We start from the raw sequence: 20,854 nt of genomic DNA, 5'->3' as shown, positions 1-20,854 counted from the left end.
TCTGCTTTAATTGGAAAGACCTATTTTGCTAGCTGAGTAGCATGACACCTGGGAAGCAGTCGCTTACACAGCGGTCCAGTGACCAGGCTTCGCTCATCCACACTTTGTCCATGCGGGCTCACTAGGTCCTTCTTTTTTTCTTTTCTAAATGCCTTGAGCAGGTCACACATTGTGTGTCAAGCAGGGCACCAAATGGTGGGTTACTCAGTAAGTAAGATAAAAATGTTGTATAATGGGGCGCCTGGGTGGCTCAGTTGGTTAAGCAACTGCCTTCAGCTCAGGTCATGATCCTGGAGTCCCGGGATCGAGTCCCACATTGGGCTCCCTGCTCGGCGGGGAGTCTGCTCCCTCTGACCCTCCCCCCTCTCATGCTCTCCCTCTCTCTCTCATTCTTTCTCAAATAAGTAAATAAAATCTTTAAAAAAAAATGTTGTATAATGATTAAAAAATTCAGTTATAGATAATCAGGTTCATTGGATTTAGTCTTTCCTTTAAAAAAAAAAAAAGTTTTTTTTACATGTGAAGATAAGCAGTGGGCCATATTCCCAGAACTGGATATCAGGGTTAGAATTTAGGTAGCAAATCTAATGGAAAAAAAAGGGATCCAAAGAAAGTATGAAACAGCTTACTTGTGTATAGCATGTTATAAATGCTTTCATACTATAGTTATTACTATTTCTCTTACCACTGAGGAAACAGGGTCAGGGAAGATAAGGCAACGTAGCTTATAAGAAGCCACGTCCTTAGGCCCTGGTTGAAGACTCTTTCTACTGCCCCTGGGGTGGCAAAATTATATTTCAGCTCTCCCATTCCATGCCCTGGGGCAGATACAACTAACTGATCATTGTACTCTTTCTCGTTAAAAAGGCATTTTTAGGAGTTTTCTTTTCTCTTCTTTTCTTTTTCCTTTCCATTCCTTTTCTTGTTTCTTTTCCAAAACAGTGTTCCAAGCAGCCACTTCAGTGGGCCAGAATCATACAAGAGAATCTTATTTGCCAACCCTGTACCACTTCTTCCTCCCCCTGCTACTCCCTAATGATTTGGTCTTTGTGAAGAACAAGATCCAAAACTGTCAGTAGACAGTGCTCTTTTAGCCTGTTGAAATAAGAAACCAGAGAAGGGACTGGCGTGGTTTAGAAGAGAGAGGTAGTAGCATAATATAATGAGAAGAAATGAATTCAAGCCAAACAGAATGTGTGACCTCAATGCTTTCTGAAAACTCTGACAGACTGAGTTACTCTGTGCTGCGGGGAACCGTGCCATACAAAAATCGGTCCTCCCTTCAGGAAAAATATACCTGAACTGTGTTACCAAGGGAATCGATTCACCAACCACCAACAGAAGCCTCTGAAACTTTGAGGTTCTAAGTGAGGAGGAAAACTGTAAACATTTTATTTTTTTTAAAGATTTTATTTATTTGACAGAAAGAGCACAAGCAGAGGGAGAGAGAGGGAGAAGCAGGCTCCCTGCTGAGCAAGGAGCCCGATGTGGGACTCGATCCCAGGACCCTGGGATCATGACCTTGGCTGAAGGCAGCCGCTTAACCGACTGAGCCACCCAGGCGTCCCAAAACTGTAAACATTTTAGAAAGTAATCTAAATTGATAAAGCTAGCTAGCTGGAGAGGTAGCATCTTTTTAGATGAGAAGGAGGGGCGTGTGTCTGGATTTATAATAGTCAAAATCCTTACTGGTACTCCAGAGCTGGGGTTTAGAAGTCACTTACTGGAGGAATAACTTTGGTAGGTGCAGTCTGCAGTCAACCCAGTGGCACTAATCGCTTTTAATGCCACCGTGTAATTGACGCCACAGGAGATGCATCCCAGGAGGCACTGGTTTTGATGGGTGAGACACTTCGACTGTCCGGTGTGCGACTCCAGAACTGTCATATAGGTTTGGGCCCCGGTCCCAACAGTCCAGCTCACATTGATTACTGACTGGGTGACCTGAGTTACTGTCAGACCAGCTGGACAGCATGGCGCTTAGATGGGGAAAAAGAGAAAGAATTGGGGATTTATTGTGGAAAACAACCAAGAATGGTATTTTGTCTGTATTTCATTCAATATCCTAAATTTCTCAAACCTTCCATTGTTAAGCAAAATCTCATTCCCTCAGATACGTTATTTAACATCAAGTGTACATAGGGGATGCTTTTCTCAAGAAGGTGGAGCACTAACTAGCTGTGGGTAATGTGAGCTCCAATTTTTTTCAGAATAAGGAAGAAATCCTTTGCTGTTCCCCAACCTTAGCGATCTCAGTTGCAAATTTCAAAGCAATGGCTGCATTCACCTCTTCTCTCAATGTAACATTTTATAGCCTTTATAATTAAATGTATTTTGCCTTTTTCATGCATTTCATAGTGCATTATTGATATAAAAGCTTGTAGTATTTTTAGCCACCTAAGAATATCACAGCCAATTCTCAATTTTTCAGGGGCCCATGATTCAGGTTATAGGTTATCTAGAATCTTCCTGAACATTGGGCATTGTCTCTGTTCTGCTGCTTTTTATGTTCCAACTTTTATAGTCCAAAGTGCCATCCTTTGTACATAAGAGAAAATAATGTCCAAAGGCTTTAAGTAATTTGCTAAATTTGCCTTACACCCAGCAGTATGAAGCAGGAACAGCATGCTCTTACCAAGCTCTTACTATGTATCAGGCACCTTGCTAAGTGCTTGCAGCATTAACATTCACACCCCGCCCCATGCCGTGCCCTCCTCCCAGGAACCCATGATCCCCTTTTTACCAATTAGAAAACTGAAACTCAGAAAGCATTTTCTACAGAAAGATTTGAAAGGGCTGAGCCAAAGAAATAAAAAATAAGCCAGCTCATTTGGCCGCTTGCTAGCTGTTTTGGGAGGTTATGTCACGGAGGAGTATGAATTCAAACGCATGTTTTGTAGAGTCCATGTACCCCTCCTTTGAGGTCAGCATATGACTATATTAGAGTCTTCTGATGACATTTTTACAGAAACCGTGTCCCAGGGTTGCAAATCTTATTTTCTGAGACTGGAGCTGTTTTTGAGTTTAACGTATTTCTGTCACACTCCGGGAAGATCAAATGAGAGAGTTCACATCTTAGAACAGTATCCAAGGACCACACTGAAGTCAACATTCAGGCTGGAGGCTGCTACCGACCTGTTTCTAGGGGCACGCTGTAGCTGGGCAGGCTCCGGCCGGCCTGTGTCTCGGCCACCGCGGTGATGGAGAACACCGAGCCACAGGGCAAGCCCGCCATGGCGCAGGACTCTCCCCTGCTGCTGCACCAAAACAGCCCTGTCTCCCCCTGGGCTGTCACCGTGTAAGTGGCATCATCATTGGTGGGTCGCCAGTGCACGTTAATTGTGGAGAATGCATCCTTCGAAACGCTTTTTATCTCAGGACTGCAAGGAGCTAAGAGAGTTTATTCATTGGAACAGTGTGAGTCAGAAATATCAGGTGTGCCATTTGATCGAAAACTGATCTTTCCCCCAAATGAGATCATCACTACTTTCAACCAGACCAAGCACGGAGGACAGAGTCCTAGAGCCTTTGTGGGGAAACATGGTATTAGCTTCCTATAGCGTCAGACTCACTAGAAAAGGTTAAGAGGCATTTTGAACTCCAAAAGCAAAAGCAATTAAGACAAACATTTGGGGTCTTGAGGCGCCTGGGTGGCTCAGTTGGTTAAGTGTCCAACTCTGTTTTGTTTTTTTTTTAAGATTTTATTTATTTATTTGAGAGAGAGAGAGAGAGCGCGCGCACAAGCAGGGGGGAGGGGCAGAGGGAGAGGGCGAAGCAGACCCCCCCGCTGAGCAGGGAGCATGACACGGGGCTTGATCTCAGGACCCCGAGATCACAACCTGAGTTGAAGGCAGACACTGAACCGATTGAGCCACCCAGGCACCCAGCATCCAACTCTTTTTTTTTTTTCTTAATTAAAGAGTGGAAATTTATTTTTATATCCTTCAACTTGGGAAGTTTATGGGCAATCTGAACTTTTTTTATTGGATCTTCAGATGCGTCCAACTCTTGATTTAGGCTCAGGTCATGATCTCAGGGCTGTGAGATCAAGCCCCGTGTGGGGCTCTGAGCTAGGTGTGGAGCCTGCTTAAGACTCTCTCTCTCCCTCTCCCTCTACCCCTCCCCCCTACTAGCTCGCTCTCTCTCTTTCTCTCTCCCTCTCTAAAAAAAGAAAGAAAGACAAATATTTGTGGGCTTAACCGTCATCGTGTGACTACGGATAAGCCCCCCCAAAGTCAGAGGAACTGAATGGCTGAAGTCATCACTGGGGAAACCTTCCACTCTTCCCATGACCTCCTTTTTGGTTTTCTTTTCTTCCCACTTCCCCTCTTCTACCTTCTCTTCGGCCTCTTTGTAGTAAGACAGGGGCTCTAATGGTCCCCACAGAGTGGCTTTACAGTTCTTACTGAATGCCCATCCCGAGGGGCGTAGCTGGGGTGAATTGTTCAAAGGTCAGTGAAGGAAGTCATAGCTGCCTCATACCTGTGGTTATAAATTGGGAAGTACAGGACATATTGCTGCCCCGGACTTCGCTGAAGGAGTAGACTGTGATGTTGTACTTGGTGTCGCACTCTAGAGCTGAGAGGGTGCAAGCAGGAGCAGTGTCATTGCACTCAGCCACGGTGAACCCATCTGCAGCCTTGGTTTCATAAAGTTCGGCACCGCGGACAGGAGACCAGACGATCTCTACTCTGTCACTGGACACCAACACAGGGTTGATGTCGGTAGGACAACAGGGAGCTGGACGCAGGAGCAGAGAGAGAATGGAGGTCAGTAAAGGAGCAATGATGTCAGAGGGACCCGACCTCCCGGTGCCCAGAGCCTCTGCCACCACTCTCATAAATTGCTGCAAGAATCTCCACAGGGCGCCTGGGTGGCTCAGTCAGTTAGGCGTCAGATTCTTGATTTTGGCTCAGGTCATGATCTCAGCGTCATGAGATCGAGCCTGGCGTTGGGCTCCAGCCTGGGTGTGGAGCCTGCTTAAGATTCTCTCTCCGGGAGACAAACCATAAGAGACTCTTAGCCTCAGGAAACAAACTGAGGGTTGCTGGAGTGGAGGGGGTGGGAGGGATGGGGTGGCTGGGGGATGGACATTGGGGAGGGTATGTGCTTTGGTGAGTGCTGTGAATTGTGTAAGACATAATACATTATATGTTAATAAAATAAAATAAAATCCAAAGTGGGGGGAAGAGTCTCTCTCTCCCTCTCTCCCTCCCCTCCCTCTCCCTCTCAAAAAAAAAAAAAAAAGAGAGAGAGAGAATCTCCTACAGGTCTGTCCAGCTCTGATCTTGGCCTAACACCCACTAAATAGAGGATAATTCCCCTATGCATGTGACGTCCAAGGTCATTACAAGCTGCATCCAGTCTACATGTTGAGCTGTGCCTCCCCATCGCCTGCCACACCAATCTTCTTTCTTCTCTCTCTTTTTTTTAAGGTTCTATTTATTTGAGAGAGAGAGAGAGAGTGAGAGAGAGAGACAGTGAGCGAGAGAGAGAGAGAGCATGAGCAGGAAGGAGGGGTAGAGGGAGAGAGAGAAGCAGACTCCCCACTGAGCAGGGAGCCTAATGCGGGACTTGATCCCAGGACACTGGGATCATAACCTGAGCTGAAGGCAGATGCTTAACCATCTGAATCACCCAGGCACCCTCACACCAGTCTTCTCAATTCCCTACTCCACATATGCTCTCGTTTCCCTATGCCTCAAAGGCTGCTAACCCTATACTGGAATGTTGTTTCCCTCTTCTGCATGAGAAAAATCATACCTGGTCTAGCTTCTGGATCCTATCAGTCTTTCCTGACACTAACCAGATAAAACTGACGGCTGGAGGAGGGGGAAGCATGATTGTATTAGTAGATCTTAGAAGAGACCCTATATCATGTCATGGATGAATTCTGACGAATGTCTAACTCAGCTTGAACTTTCTCTAGGATGCCCTTGCCCCACCTACATTCCATTCACCTTTCAATATCCAGGTCAAGGCCACTCCTTCTGGAAAGCCCTCCTATGCTCTTGAGACTTGATTGGTAGCCCTTAACCCATATTCCAAAAGCACCAATTATTTGATTCCTTCATCTTGGTAAAATTCATTGTAATCCAGCTAGTAGTGTTATGTACATAATGATATTATAGTGTTCTTATTTGTCAGCATGGTTAATTTCAAGTCACTCGCTCCATTCATTCTTCAGAAATCAAGGCTCTCCTATAGGCTGATCACACTATGATAAGCACTGAGGATGAAGAGGTAAATAAAACATTCCCTGCTCTAGAGAAGATTCAAGCCTAGTGGTGGAGAATAACAGTAATAAGGATGCTAATAAAAATACTTTGCGCTGTGCTTGACCACATACAAAGACCTTTTCATATTCATGCTCTCATTGTTTGTCCCATTTTGCAGTGGAGTAGACTAAGAAACTAACAAGGTAAACGTCATTATCTTCATTTTACAAATGAGTTAGTGGTCAAGTTAGGCCTTAAACACAGGTGTCCTGCTGCAGAGCCTTCCACACCATGCCTTTGCAATTGCATCTCCGGTTTTGGGTCTTGGGGAAAGAGTGAACTCCTGAGATGGGAGGACTGCATCCCCTTCGGCACCCTGCACAGGGGGCTGAACACTGAATAGATCTTGGTGGAGGTTTTAATTTCTCAGAGCAGGTGTGAACGACTGTATTCTTTGCTCTCTTTTCACTCCTAAGCCTTGCATTCTTGTCAAGGTTGAGGCCAGGAAGCCAAAATTTCCTGATGGGGGAGAGAATGTGAGAGCCCAGGTAGTCTATGTAAGTCAATTAGTGCAATAGGTGATCTATGCTGCTGCAGAGTTTAGTGACCTCAGCACTCCCTTTACAAGCATCAAGTGCAACTTACCTGTGGTGTAATTGAACACATCGCCCAGAGGACTCTGCCCTGCCTTGTTATAGGCAAAAACACTGATAAAGTAAGTGAAGCCACATTCAGATAAGAAATTGCACTGGGTGAGGGATGTGTTGCAGTGGACTTCCAAGCCATCATCACTCTTCACAAAGGCCACGTAGTAATCGCCCAGATCCACATCGGACCAAGCCACAGACAGGTGGCCTGGAGGATCTTCTCGGATGGTCACTCTTCCAGGGGCACAAGCAACTAGGAAACGGTACATAATGAACAGCTATGAGAGTGCTGCAGGAGATTTCCTTTGCATCTTTGCAATTGTCCGGGATACCACAGGCGACGGACAAGGAATAAATCAAATAGCACATGCACAGCAACGAGACGTTCTCATGTGTTGTAAAACTTATCTCACACGGTACATGCTAGACCATGTCAGAAGTAGGCACGGATCCCCTTGGTTAATACTGCCACGGTTCCGTGTGAAGGCAATGCCAGGATCAGCGCAGCGTGAAGGAAGGAATTCAAAGGAAGCTTGTTCTCTACGCTTTTAAGATTTTAGCCATCTCTAGTGGCAGTCTTCCTAAAATAAATTTCACAATTCTGGAACCCAGGAAACACATAGCACTTTCTAAACATAGTTCTTTTATTGATCAGTGTGGGCCGTGCCCATGATCCTGACTGATTGTTCTACACGATGTGCAGTGGTGTCTCCCGACCGTAAATGTGCAGGATTCCTTCCATGGCGCTTTACCCCAGCTGCACGTTAGAATTAACTGAGGCACTTTTACAAACTAGTCAGACCCAGACTCCATTCCCAGCAGCTCCGATTTCATTGGTCTTGGGTGGATTTTTAAAAAACTCCCCAGATTCTCTTAATGTGCATCCAGGATTGGGAAACACTGCATGGTTCTCTCCTGCATGAAATGACTGACTTGGATCTGCTGCGCTTTTGAAAGTGTATTCTTATCTCTTCCTTCACGCTCAGCTATCCTGACCTCATAACCATTTCTAATGTGCCATCCAGAGTACATTATAGCTGTCAAAAGAGAAGCCAAATCACCAGGTGTGCTATCAGTGACCTCAAGTTAAGAACCATAAGAAACCGTGGATCTGAGAGCTTGGCTGTACTTTTTCCCTGAGAAACACAGTGCATCAGCTTGGGGATGGCTCTTTTCCTCTCTGTTCAGAAGCCTTTTATGCTTAGAGTGATATAGTTCTGGCTGTTGGGTAAAATGAACATTACTGTGATTATCTACATTTTCTTTGGCTTAGAGGACGAAAATCAGGCAATCCTGGGCTTGAATCCTAGCTCTAGCACTTATTATTGGTATGCCTTTGGAAAAATTACTTCACTTCTCAGACCTAAAGTTGTTCTATCTGAAAAAGGAGACAATAGAGCCTACCTCATTGAGATGTCATGAAAATTAGCTAAAATAAAGTACTTATAGTGCCTGGTACGTAGAAGGTCATCACTCAGTGCTAGTTCCCATCACCAAAACATACAGATGTCTTTAACTAGACGAGTAAACCTCCACATATGTAAGTCTTTATTTCTCTGATAAGATGAAAATGGGAAGATATTTAAACACATACTAAGAATTATAGACCGCCCGTCTTTATCTTAAAAAATACCTCCCACCAGGTCTAGGTCTGTGAAGCATGAGCTAAGGAAGAGGCCGCTCTCTGTACTGCACAGTTAGAGTTGTGTATCACTCCACCTGGAGCTTAGACTCTGTACAACTTCACAAAGGATATGGGAAATTAATTACTGATAGACTAGAATAGGAGCCTGGACTCCTACCAATTTTCGAAGAAGTGCTATTTCCAATGCCTGATATCTGCTGTCACTATCACATTATTAAAACTCATGAGAATGTCCAATTCAATGCTTTCATTCGGACCAGGCTTTCATGTTCACTGCTTCCAGAGTGTTCTGGAACATCACCGGGTGATTCTTTGTTTCCCTTCTTGCCATCGCCCTGGGTCGCCAGCCCCACGGTGATCTCACATTTGTTTACGTACCAGTTTTCAGGGCCTCCGCGGACGTGGATTTGCTAGACCCAGCATCATTACTTGCTACAAGTGAAATGAGGTACTCAGTCCCACACTGGAGCGAGGAGATGGTACAGGTGTTGAGAGTTGTACGGCAGCTCAGCTCTGAAGAGTTGCTCCAAGCCATCACGGTATAGTTGAAAGCTCCTTCCGCTGGGGCCCATGAAACAGAGGCCTTCAGAGTCCCACTGTCAAAAGAGACTTGAATGTTGGCAGGAGCCCGAGGACCTAGATTTTTGAGAAACAATTACGATTTTGCAGTAGCCTCAAGAACCCAAGTAAGATCTGGCCTAACAACCAACATTGCAGAGCTTGGAGGATGAGGCACCACGGTAGAAGGAGAATTGCTAGTGTTTAGAGCATAACGTTGGGATTTAGGGTAACGCATCTGCCATTGACTGTGCAAACTCATGACTAGCTATGTGACCTTGGCCATGGTATTTACTCTATTTCATTTTTTTTATCGTCTGTAAAATGGATCTAGTAAGATCAGTCCCTAGCACATATAGATGGTAAATAAGCATAATTTGAATGAATGAATCAGTGAATGCACAGCACAATAAGTGATTGAATAATTAAATGAAATTATAAATGTGTAGGGCCAAAAGGGCCATGTGGGTATGTTATTGCTAAGTGGTAGGTCAAATATTCTATTATTGATTAATGAAGCTGAACGGATTGGGCTTCAACAACGTCCCTTCTTTACTTTTTATTTTTTCTTTATTTCTTAAAGATTTATTTATTTCTTTTAGAGAGACAGAGAAAGAGTGCTAGTGGGGGGAGGAGGGGCAGAGGGAGAGAATCTCAAGCAGACTCCCCGCTGAGACTCCCCGCCTGATGTGGGGCTCCATCCCATGACCCTGAGATCATGACCTGAGCCAAAATCAAGAGTTGGCCACTTACCTGACTATAGATTAGTCTCTACACCCAACTTGGGGCTCAAACTTACAACCCCAAGATCAGGAGTCATATGCTCTACCAACTGAGCCAGCCAGACACCCCTCCCTTCTATAGTTTTGACACCTGCTAAGACTTTTTCTGTAAAAACTTTTAGGTTATAACTGTTTCTAGAAGAGCAGACTTTCATTCCATTCTAAATCAAAGGGCAGGAAGGAACGTATCAAGTGTGATGGTCACACATTGAGACAGTCATTTTAGTATCTCCAAAAACACTTCCCTCTACATCCTCAGAAATGTGCCTTCCTTTTTTTCAGGGTTATCCTCTTGAAAAAGCTTGAGGAGTGTCCTCTTGGGCTGGAAGGAGAGAAATTGGCCTCAGTTCTCCAGAATCTGTGCTGTAATGAGGCCCACCTGGCAGGCATTCGCGATCTCCATGCATAGCATATGAGCAGAAAGCAGGACCTTCTGGACCCAGGGAAGGCCCCATTCGAGGAAACAGACTCAACTCATGCTCTGTCATGTTCCCCCAATAGGCCATCTTCACAGGACCCTTCCCCTGTTTCATGGTGAGCTTAGCTGCAGATGCAGATCTGCTCTGGGGTAATTCTGGGCCCAAGGCTAGTAAGGGTCACCTGCAGCATTTTAGGACAACCTGCCCTTCCCTCATGGGGCATGAGAGAAGGAGGAAAAATGAGTAGAGTAGTCGGGGGCTGTTAGGGGCTGAACTGAGTCCTCTCAAAACTCACATGTCAAAGTCTTAACCCCTAGTGCCTCCAACTGTCATCTTACTTGAAAACAGGTCATAGTAGATGCTATTAGGTAGATGAGATCATTAGGGTGGGCCCTATCCAATATGACTGGTGTCCTTATAAAGACAGTTAATTTTGTCCTCACTTCAGCAGCAAATATACTAAAATTGGAATGATATGGATTAGCATGGCCCCTGCACAAGGATGACATGCAAAATCATGAAGCACTTCATAAAAATAAATAAATAAAAATAAAATAATAAAAAGAGGAAGTCTGTACCCAGGCATACACTTCCAGGGGAAATGCCATGTGACTGTGAAGGATGCCTTCTTCTTTTTTTTTTTTAAAGATTTTATTTATTTATTTGACAGAGAGAGACACAGCGACAGAGGGAACACAAGCAGAGGGAGTGGGAGAGGGAGAAGCAGGCTTCCCGCCGAGCAGAGAGCCCGATTCGGGGCTCGATCCCAGGACCCCGGGATCATGACCTGAGCCGAAGGCAGACGCTTAACGACTGAGCCACCCAGGCGCCCCTGAAGGGTGCCTTCTACAAGCCAAGGAGAAAGGCCTGGAACAGATCCTTCCCTCACAGCCCTGAAGGAGCCAACTATGCCGACACTTTGATTTCGGACTTCTGGCTTCCAAAACCGGGAGACAATACATTTTTGTTGTTTAAGTCGGTTTGAGGTACTTTGTTACGACAGCCCTCGCAAACTAATAGAAAGGCTAAATCTAAACTTTACACAATATTGGGATGCCTGGGTGGCTCAGTCGGTTAAGCGTCTGCCTTTGGCTCAGGTCATGATCCCAGGGTCCTGGGATCGAGCCCCGCATCGGGCTCCCTGCTCAGCAGGGAACCTGCTTCTCCCTCTGCCTCTGCCTGCCACCCCCCTGCTTGTGCTCTCTCTCTCTCTCTCTGACAAATAAATGAATAAAATCTAAAAAAATAAATAAATAAATAAACTTTACACAATTTTAAAACATGGAAACAAATGAAGAGGAAGACTTAAAGAAAATAGTCACTTGTCAGAGAAGGCTGTCCCTGTCCCCAGTCAGATGGAGAGGCTTCCTCCCGAGCTGCTCTGTGCCTGCAAATCCTTCTCTCAAAGCTCTTATTACATGGAACTGTAACCACTGATTTATACATTGGTCTCTCCCAAGACACACTCAGTTCTCTGAGTGTAGGGATTATGCTTTTTTGTTTCCCCATCAGCTAAACTACGTCCAGCACATAGTGGGCCCTTGATCATTGTTTGTGGAAAGAAAGAATGAATGAACGTCTAGGAAAAGGCCCAGGGATACTGGTTTATCACAGACATCCTGACTCCCTGGGCCCATCCTGAATCACCTTCGGGCCACCTTGCTAGGATTTCACCAGAGAGAAGTATTATAAAAGGCAAACCCTTTTCTCCCTGAATTTCTGTCTTGACCCATAGACCATGGGGCTTCCTCTCCCCTCCAAACTTAAGAAATGTTGGAGACAACATTTCTGGTTTCTTTCCACCCTTTCCTTGGTCCTCTCCAAGGGATGAAATAGCTTATCTGGTTGGTGAGAGTCTAGCATGTACTAGACCATATTGTCAGTGGATGGCTTACTCTGCCTTGAGAGAAGGAAAAAAAATCTCCCTCCTTCCCTCTCTCTCTCCTTCTCATTCTTTTAGCTTGCTCCAGCAATGCAGTGTGGGCTTCCACTTAGGAAGTGGGATCCCTTGGCTGGGGCTCCCCTGCCATGGGGATGGGGAGAGAACACACACCATGCTCCAGCTTCTCAACCTTCAACTGGAGGGGAGGTGATGGGAAACCCCGTGTTGACCTCAGGTCTAAGTTGAGGTTTTGGGAAATATATCTGAACCTCTGATTCCCACCACAGCATTAAGTACCGTAACAACAGGAACTTTGTTTTGTTTGCTGCTGGATCTCTAGAACAATGCCCACTCAAAGTTGGCACACACTCACTAAATGTCTACTGAATAAATGAATTCCTGTTTGTCCCAATTCTTTTTGTTTACGCGGTTGGTCTGAACCTAGAAAGGGTATGGGAAGCTGGTAAGCCTACCACAAATCATCTCCTGCTGTGTGATACTGAATGTGTATGCTTGAAAGTAAGTTGGCGGGCGCCTGGGTGGCTCAGTTGGTTTAGCGACTGCCTTCGGCTCAGGTCATGATCCTGGAGTCCTGGGATCGAGTCCCTCATCAGGCTCCCTGCTTGGCAGGGAGTCTGCTTCTCCCTCTGACCCTCCCCCCTCTCATGCTCTATCTCATTCTCTCTCTCAAATAAATAAATAAAATCTTTAAAAAAAAAAAAAAGTAAGTTGGCTATCAGGGAGGGAGAAGCCACGCTCTGTGTATGCTGAGCAGCACGTCTTTATACATGCAGTCAGCATTTAAACCACCGAGGAGGAACAGTCAAGGCACTGTACATAAACTCATAATAAATTTAAATATCTGTTAAGTGTACTTGTCACTTAATGCCACTCCTGACGGCTACAATGCAGAGCCCCTCTCATTCATCAAAAGGGAGGTTGCTGGGGGCTGCGCTGGGAAGTCCTTACTTGTTCTCTGATTGCAGGTAGAGTCATCCCCAGGTGTTCCATTGGCATTCCACGCGTAGGCCTTTATGGTGTAGAGAGTCCCAGCTTCTAAACTGGTAAACGTCAAGGAGGTGCTTGTGGTATTCTCTTTCCATATTCTACCCAAACCATTCGCTTGCATGATGGACACAGAGAATCCGATTGCCATGTATGCAGCTTCCCACTGCACGAGGATAGAGTCTGGACTTGGAGAGCTTACTTCTAGAATCGGTGCAGCCAGCACTATGAGGACAAGAACGCATGTGTTTGAGATGGAGGACAATTCAAATTTAGGAAGAAGGAATTTGAAGTTGATCGTCCATGTTATGAAATAATTATTTGCTTTGAAGGGTTGTCAGCAGAGTCCCCTTAAATAATGGTTATCTAAATGTAAATTAATCATAAATGGTGCGGCAGAGGAATGGGGAACAGAAAAACTCTACTATTAGGCATTACTTTCAACTGGAGGTTTGTAAGAAATTATATAAAACATCCCTGTAATTATAGTATAACTCAATGGGGGAAATGGTGGTTTATAATATTTTAATGTGCACACAACCTTTTGGAAATATGCCTAGGTACAACTTTCTCAACTCAATTTAAGTAATGCTGATGACAAACTCTAAATGTGTTCATTTTAAGTAAATCAAAATGTAGCAAAATCCCTTCTATGTGTTCTTTATTTAGCATGGTCTTTACGGATAACTGAGGTTAAAAACAGAAATCCCTTTTTCAGAGATTTAAAAGCAGGGGTGTTCTTAAAGATACCCAGAAATGGGTTTTATTTTCCAAAGCATCTGGAATTTAAATACCACCTCCTCCAGGGCGCCTGGGTGGCTCAGTTGGTTAAGTGACTGCCTTCGGCTCAGGTCATGATCCTGGAGTCCCGGGATCGAGTCCCACGTCGGGCTCCCTGCTCAGCAGGGAGTCTGCCTCTCTCTCTGACCCTCCCCCCTCTCATGTGCTCTCTCTCATTCTCTCTCTCAAATAAATAAATAAAATCTTTAAAAAATAATAAATAAATAAATACCACCTCCTCCACAGATACCTGAATTGCCAAAAACATCATTTGGTGGCTTTCGCCTCTGGGCCCTGAATCATAGGCACTCACATGACACAAAATTATATCATGTACTTGAAGCCTCCCTATAAGTGATCCAGGTCACAAACAATAGCTCAACAGAGGATAAGCATCCTGCTACCTGTCTTTGCCTGCTTCGGAGGCGATGCTTGGCTTCTCCCAGTGGCACTGATGGATCTGACAGTGATTTGGTACAAGGTCGCAGCCTTCAGGCCTGTCACAGTGCCTGGGGAATTGGCTACCATGGTTTCAATGACAGTGTCTCCATCTTCAGCCATGAGGAGGTAACTGGTGGCCCCTGGCACTGTGGCCCATTCCACAGTGATACTGTTGCTGATTTTTGAATAGGCCTGATCAATAGTGGGTATTTCAGGAGCTGAAAGAGATTTTGAAGATTTTATGTATTTATGTATTTATTTATTTTAGAAGGGGGAGAGAGAGCTCGAGTGGGGGGTGGGGCAGAGGGAGGGAGAGAATCTCAAGTGGACTACACGCTGAGCATGAGCCCCGCACAGGGTTCCATCTCACAATCCTGATATCATGACCTGATGGAAATCAAGAGCCAGACGCCTAACCAACTGAGCCACCCAGGTGCCCGTTGGAAGAGATTTTGAAGTGGTACATTAGCTAGGATACCTATGAAGATTATTTCTTCATCATTTTACTTCTCAGACTAAATCATTTTCATGTCATCCTTTAAACATAAACTTTGCCCTCATTTTCTTTTTTTAAAAAGATTTCATTTTTAGGGGCACCTGGGTGGTGCAGTTGGTTAAGCATCCAACTCTTGGTTTCAGCTCAGGTCATGATCTCAGGGTCCTGGGATTAAGCCCTGCACCAGGCTCCATGCTCAGCCGGGAGTCTGCTTGAGATTCTCTCTCTCTCTTTTCCTCTGCCCTCCCCCTGCTTGCACTCTCTCTAGCTCTCCCTCTAAATAAGTAAATAAATAAATCTTTTTAAAAAAAGATTTTATTTTTGGGGCACCTGGGTGGCTCAGTTGTTAAGCATCTGCCTTCGGCTCAGGTCATGATCCCAGGGTCCTGGGATAGAGCCCCGCGTTGGACTCCCTGCTTGGTGGGGAAGCCTGCTTCTCCCTCTCCCACTCCCCCTGCTTGTGTTCCCTCTCTCGCTGTCTCTCTCTCTGTCAAATAAACTAAAAATAATAATAATAATTTTTTTAAAAAGATTGTATTTTTAAATAATCTCTACACCCAACATGGGGCTCGAACTCACAACCCCAAGATCAGGAGTCCCATGCTCTACCGACTGAGTCAGTCAGGCACCCTTGCCCTTCAGGATCGAGACAAAACAGAGAAAAAGAAAGGCAGAGCTATTTTCCAGAAGAGAGCCAGAAAGCTCAAACCTCTCATTCAGGAAAAGGATTTCAAAAAGAGATTTTTCCCAGTTGCCTCTAGTATATTTTGCACTTTTTGTACTTCTCAAAGAGTTAAATCAGAGTGGGGCTAAAAGGGTGGGGCCCCTGCCTGGCTCAGTTGGTGGAGCACACAAGCCTTGATCTTGGGGTTGTGAGTTCAAGCCCTACATTGGGCGTGGAGCCTACTTTAAAAAAAGAGTGGGATGTGATTGTGGGAAGGAACTCTGAGAGAAAGGAGAGAGTCACCGAGGGGCTTTATTCTAGAGGCTTCTCCTCTGGCTTGGCACTCCTGAATTCCCAGGCCTGCTCTGCCACAGCCAGTGTCCCCTCCCTGCCCCTCACCCATGCTGCACTCCCTCCTCCCGATGGCCAGGGTCCCACCCCTGCTGGGGCTGTGTCTCCATCCCATGCACTTGCACATTTCCCACAGGGTTTTTAAACTAAATGGAAGAAGGGGGGTGCCTGGGTGGCTCAGATGGTTAAGCATCTGCCTTCGGCTTGGGTCGTGGTCCCAGGGTCCTGGGATCGAGTCCCGTGTTGGGCTCCCTGCTCAGTGGGAGGCCTGCTTCTCCCTCTCCCGCTCCCCCTGCTGGTGTTCCCTCTCTTGCTCTCTCTCTGTCAAATAAATAAATAAAATCTTAAAAAAAAAAAAACTAAATGGAAGAAGAGGGAGAATTGAGTTGTTTTAGGATTGCTCCATTGTACTTCCATATTATCAGAGTAGAACCATTTTTAGATTCTTCCACATAAAATAAAAATAAACTTTATTCTCCCCTTCTTCATCAAAACATCTGCCTCAGCATAAGAATGAGACGCTGTGGCCCCTCATTTGGGCCAGGCCACGGTCTGTCTGAGGGATATGAATGCTTTGTCAAGAGTGTATACATTCCTACACTTTGGGGCAGGGGTAGGTGATACAGCATGGTGAGAAGATTTACTATATTGCAAAAATCCACAGACACAGAGAATGCCCTGGGTATAAGAGGTCCAAGTGGAAGGAAAGGTCACATAAAAATGGCTGGTTTTAAGTTTGGAACTCAGCCTTTTCTGTTCAATGATACTGCATTTGTTGGGGAAAACCCCTATATACGAAATTCCAAACTAAACTATAGGGCAAAGAGGAGAAAAAGTAAATACAGACCACACGTGTGATTTACCAGTATCAACTCCCTCCCCCCAGCAGACCCCCACTGGCCGAATCCCAGTGTGCATGACACAGACAATCTTCTGTTTCTGCACCAATAGCCCAGAGAGTTGGCTTTGGCAGCGACTCAGAAATAACCATGCTGCAAGATCGAACAAAGTCTCCACTGTGCACTGGCCAGACATTCCTTGAACATCACCCAGGACTGTCTCCTTTGCCATCAAAAGAAAACTATGAGAGTTATATATGCTGGGGAAAAGCATAAGGTGACTCTGCAAGAAGCATCCATGTCCTCTCGCCCCCACTGCAGGATAGAAAGCCCCAGCAAGGGGCGCGTGAGTGGCGCGGTTAGTTAAGCATCTGACTCTTGGTTTCAGCTCGGGTCATGATCTCAGGGTCGTGGGATCGAACCCCGCATCCAGCTCCTTCCTCTGTGCGGAGTCTGCTTAAAATGACCTCTCCCTTTTCCCTGCCCGGCCGCACTCTCTCTCTCTCTCTGAAGTAAATAAATAAATCTTTAAAAAAATATATTAAAAAAAAAGAAAGCCCCAGCAAGGGCCCCCACTTTCATCCCTCCCACACATTCATCCCTTTTCTGCTCCCAGTTACTTGTCCTGTGTTATTTGCCTTCTTTCCTCTAACTAACTTTGTGAAGTCTTGCAACTCCTTTTTCCTTTGTCCCCACAGTTTATCTTCTCTCCTGTGAGGCCTGGCTGCATTCACAGAGTGGTTTGAGAGGCATCTGAAAGGCTGGCAGGACATAGGCTATCTCCTCACAGGCCCGCCAAGGGGCCTGAGGGCGTCACAAAACCTGGCCCCTTGACGTGAGCTGGGAGAGGCACCTTTGCTCAGAAGGGGTAATGCGTGAAGCGGTGTCGGCAGGATGAAACACAGGTGGAAACAGCACAGGATTTGGATCCAGGAGCTCCCGGTTGGAGCCCCGGCTCTGCCATTTACTTTTGCATGGGAACGTGTACAAGTCATTTAACCTCTTCTGGCCTCCGTTTTCTCCCTTGAGCATGCAGAATATTAATCATATTTACATCTTAGGATTTACTTTGAAATGTAAAATATTAAAAAAAATGTGAAATATCTATGTCTTAGGATTGTTGTAATGATTAAGTAAGATAGTGTGTGCAAGGGCACTTTGAAAGGTGGGAAGGGCTCGTGTGTGCATGTGTGTGTGTGCATGTGTGTGTGTGTGTGTACCAGGAAGAGCAAGTTTTGGGTTTGGAAGAGCTGACCACATGGCACAGCCATGGACAAGTGCCGGGGAAGGTGAAATTCTGGTGGAGTCTGGGGTAAGCACAGGAGAGACAGATTGCCTGTGATCCTAGGGCAGGATATGACCAGCAACAGCAGTGAGAGATCAACACCTCTGTACCATGCTTCCCTTAAAGAGATGAAAAGCCCGAGTGGGATAGGTAAGGCTCAGGAAATTAGCAGCAAGTCTTCCTTCTTTCTGAGTCCTGTGTTTGGCCCACTTACTGCTTTGATGAAAGAGATAACTTTATTCTCTAGATTTGCAAGCAACCACTCTGATCAGTGAAAAGTAAAACCCTTGCTTCTCAGCATCTGTGCATTCTACCAACTCACGGAGATCTAAATTAGCCTGCGCAGCCCCAGTGGCCAAACACAGATACAGAGCCTATTTCAGAGCTGGAAGAGAACCATAATACACACACCCAGAAGGAAACCTCCTTTACAATGTCAATAAAACACATCCCATTTATTGGAAAGCCGGGTTGAATCAATTAACAGCACCACCTCAGCCTGCTCCGTTCTTTCTCTCCAATGGTGTGGAGAGTGTGGGACTAAAAAAGGACCTGCTCTGAGGGCTCAGTGTGTCCTGTGTGTCCTGGAACCTTCTAAGAGACGCAGAACTAGATTTTGTCCACCTAAAGGCCACTTCTAAAAAAAAGTTACTTTGTATCAGGCCAACCACTCCTTTTCATTGCTTCATGGTCACTCCTGAAGGTTTCTCAAGAATAAGGTAAGTAAATAAAAATAAAGCACGAGATAATTTTTGAAAACTTATTGCACATGCATGGATTTTATGGGTCAGTCATACGTAACTATGCCAAATTTTAATATTTTATTTATTTATTTTTTTAAATATGCCCAATTTGCGGCGGGGGCGGGGCGCACCTGATCTTGTGGTTGTGAGTTCAAGGTCCACATTAGGTGTAGAGATTACTTTAAAATTAAAAAAAAAAAATTCTTAAAAAAAACCACCCAATTTTTAAATTGCCTTATTTGCACTTCCTTTCCTGTGGTATAGACAAAATAATAAATAAAAATTGTTCTCATTTTAGTTGAATTGCCATGAGACTTTATTGTTGATATAATCAATATTACATGGGTCCTCCAGATAATCAAAATCTCACTGAATATACATTTCCTTTCAGGGGACTTAGATTTCTAGAATGGAGGAGCTAGGCAAGGTCTCTAGAGATATTATCTTTGCCTTTAGTCATTTATTTAGGAAAAATGATAAAATCTTTTTAAAGGAAAGCCTTTTTCTAGCTCTGAGTTACCTTTTTCTGTGTTTTAAGGATGCACTATTACAAGTGTAAAATCCTTTCTTATTAAAGTAGAGAATCTTGAACCTGTACTCAAAAACATTTCTGTTTTCTCCTCTAATTCTTCAGAAGACAAATAGGAAAAATTATATAAATTAGACTCTTCACTATTTATGCTTAAAACTTTATTTCTTTGACTAGAATGATAATCATCATAATATTCTACTGATGGCTAAATGTATTTGAGAAAATACATGACTACATGACTTTCTTTTTTTTTTTTTTTTTTTAAAGATTTTATTTATTTATTTGAGACAGAGAGAATGAGATACAGAGAGCATGAAAGGGAGGAGGGTCAGAGGGAGAAGCAGACTCCCTGCCGAGCAGGGAGCCCGATGCGGGACTCGATCCCGGGACTCCAGGATCGTGACCTGAGCCGAAGGCAGTCGCTTAACCAACTGAGCCACCCAGGCGCCCTGACTACATGACTTTCTATCCATCTCAGTACTCAGTAGGAATATATTATGAGGATTTCTAAGTTTGATCCATGTATTTATTGTCTTACCAGTTAGATTCACAGTGTGAGTGCTCAGAAGATGTTAAATATTTTTCCTGGTATAGCTTTTCCATTTCAGGGTAGCCCAAGAATTAGCAATGGAAATTAACATCAAATATGGGGAGGGAAAGCTTGTGTTTCAAAAAATTTTACCTGTTTTTGCTGAAGCAACCTGAAAAGGAAAGTTTACAAAAATTAGAACCATGAAGAAAACAACCATTTGGGGAAACATAAAACATAAATCAGAGCAGTAATAAATTTATCACAACATTTTAATGCATAATGTGAGCAATATTTGAATCCATACAGAGTATTTATTTGCACAAATCATTTCCTAAACTCAAATCTACCACAAAGGAATCCTAAATAGAATTTAGAGGCTGGAGGCAGATCACATTACTATTTCATTTTTCTCCCTGAATCTGCCTATTGAACTAAGTCAGTAGCTGCTGACAGATTTTTCAAAAATCTTTGTTCTTAAAATATAATGATAATCTTGTTTTCTTTCTCTAGTAAACTGCATTAAATTTCAAACATGCAAACATATACAATCTTCGTATGGTTATTTTGTTTTCGATCTCCCACTCCCTAGTCTCTCTCAAAAAAAAAAAAAAAAGAGGTAATAAATGTCTTTTTTTTTTTTCCTAAATAGTTGCAAGTAGGTCGGAATGTTGAACTCACCATTTTAAGACAGATAAGACTGAATCCAATCAAAGGCCAACATTTCTTGGGTCCACCAGCCATCCTGTTGGACATAGCACTCACATGGCACACAACAGAGTGATCAAGGTCCTCTTTGGTCCCCAGGAGGGCAGCACTGTTGGTTGCTGGGTTGCTGGGCAGCGATCCTGGGAAGTAGCTCCTCCCCTTTAGAGTGGAGCTGACCTGTTACTGGGGGGCCCTTGGAGACTGGCAGGGACAGGTATTGCAAGACTGAAAAAAAAAAAAAAGAGTTGAAGAAAACCACACCAAACTGGTCAAAAAGCTACTGTAACCTGGGTTTCAAGGTAATATGTAGAAGGCTCTCTTCTTTATTTT

The 20,854-nt window shown here is 44.5% G+C and overlaps 1 protein-coding gene and 1 pseudogene across 1 annotated transcript in view; one reads left to right on the top strand and one right to left on the bottom strand.

Moving 5' to 3' along the window:
* Positions 1 to 20,560, bottom strand: part of FNDC7 (fibronectin type III domain containing 7) — a 28,084-nt gene extending 7,524 nt beyond the window's left edge. Inside the window, exons 1-9 of the mRNA XM_021690223.1 lie at positions 20,498 to 20,560; positions 19,970 to 19,988; positions 14,341 to 14,595; positions 13,121 to 13,381; positions 8,889 to 9,146; positions 6,864 to 7,118; positions 4,483 to 4,740; positions 3,136 to 3,390; positions 1,725 to 1,979 (exon numbers count right to left, since the gene is read on the bottom strand). Coding sequence (XP_021545898.1) covers positions 1,725 to 1,979; positions 3,136 to 3,390; positions 4,483 to 4,740; positions 6,864 to 7,118; positions 8,889 to 9,146; positions 13,121 to 13,381; positions 14,341 to 14,595; positions 19,970 to 19,988; positions 20,498 to 20,560 — 1,879 coding nt within the window. The remainder of the gene's footprint in view (positions 1 to 1,724; positions 1,980 to 3,135; positions 3,391 to 4,482; positions 4,741 to 6,863; positions 7,119 to 8,888; positions 9,147 to 13,120; positions 13,382 to 14,340; positions 14,596 to 19,969; positions 19,989 to 20,497) is intronic.
* On the top strand, positions 10,709 to 10,806 carry LOC123324703 (annotated as a pseudogene).
* Positions 20,561 to 20,854: the final 294 nt, after the last annotated feature.

This window comes from Neomonachus schauinslandi, chromosome 4 (assembly GCF_002201575.2).
Source record: "Neomonachus schauinslandi chromosome 4, ASM220157v2, whole genome shotgun sequence".
Classification (NCBI taxonomy): domain Eukaryota; kingdom Metazoa; phylum Chordata; class Mammalia; order Carnivora; family Phocidae; genus Neomonachus; species Neomonachus schauinslandi.
This window is presented reverse-complemented; position numbering and strand designations above follow the sequence as displayed.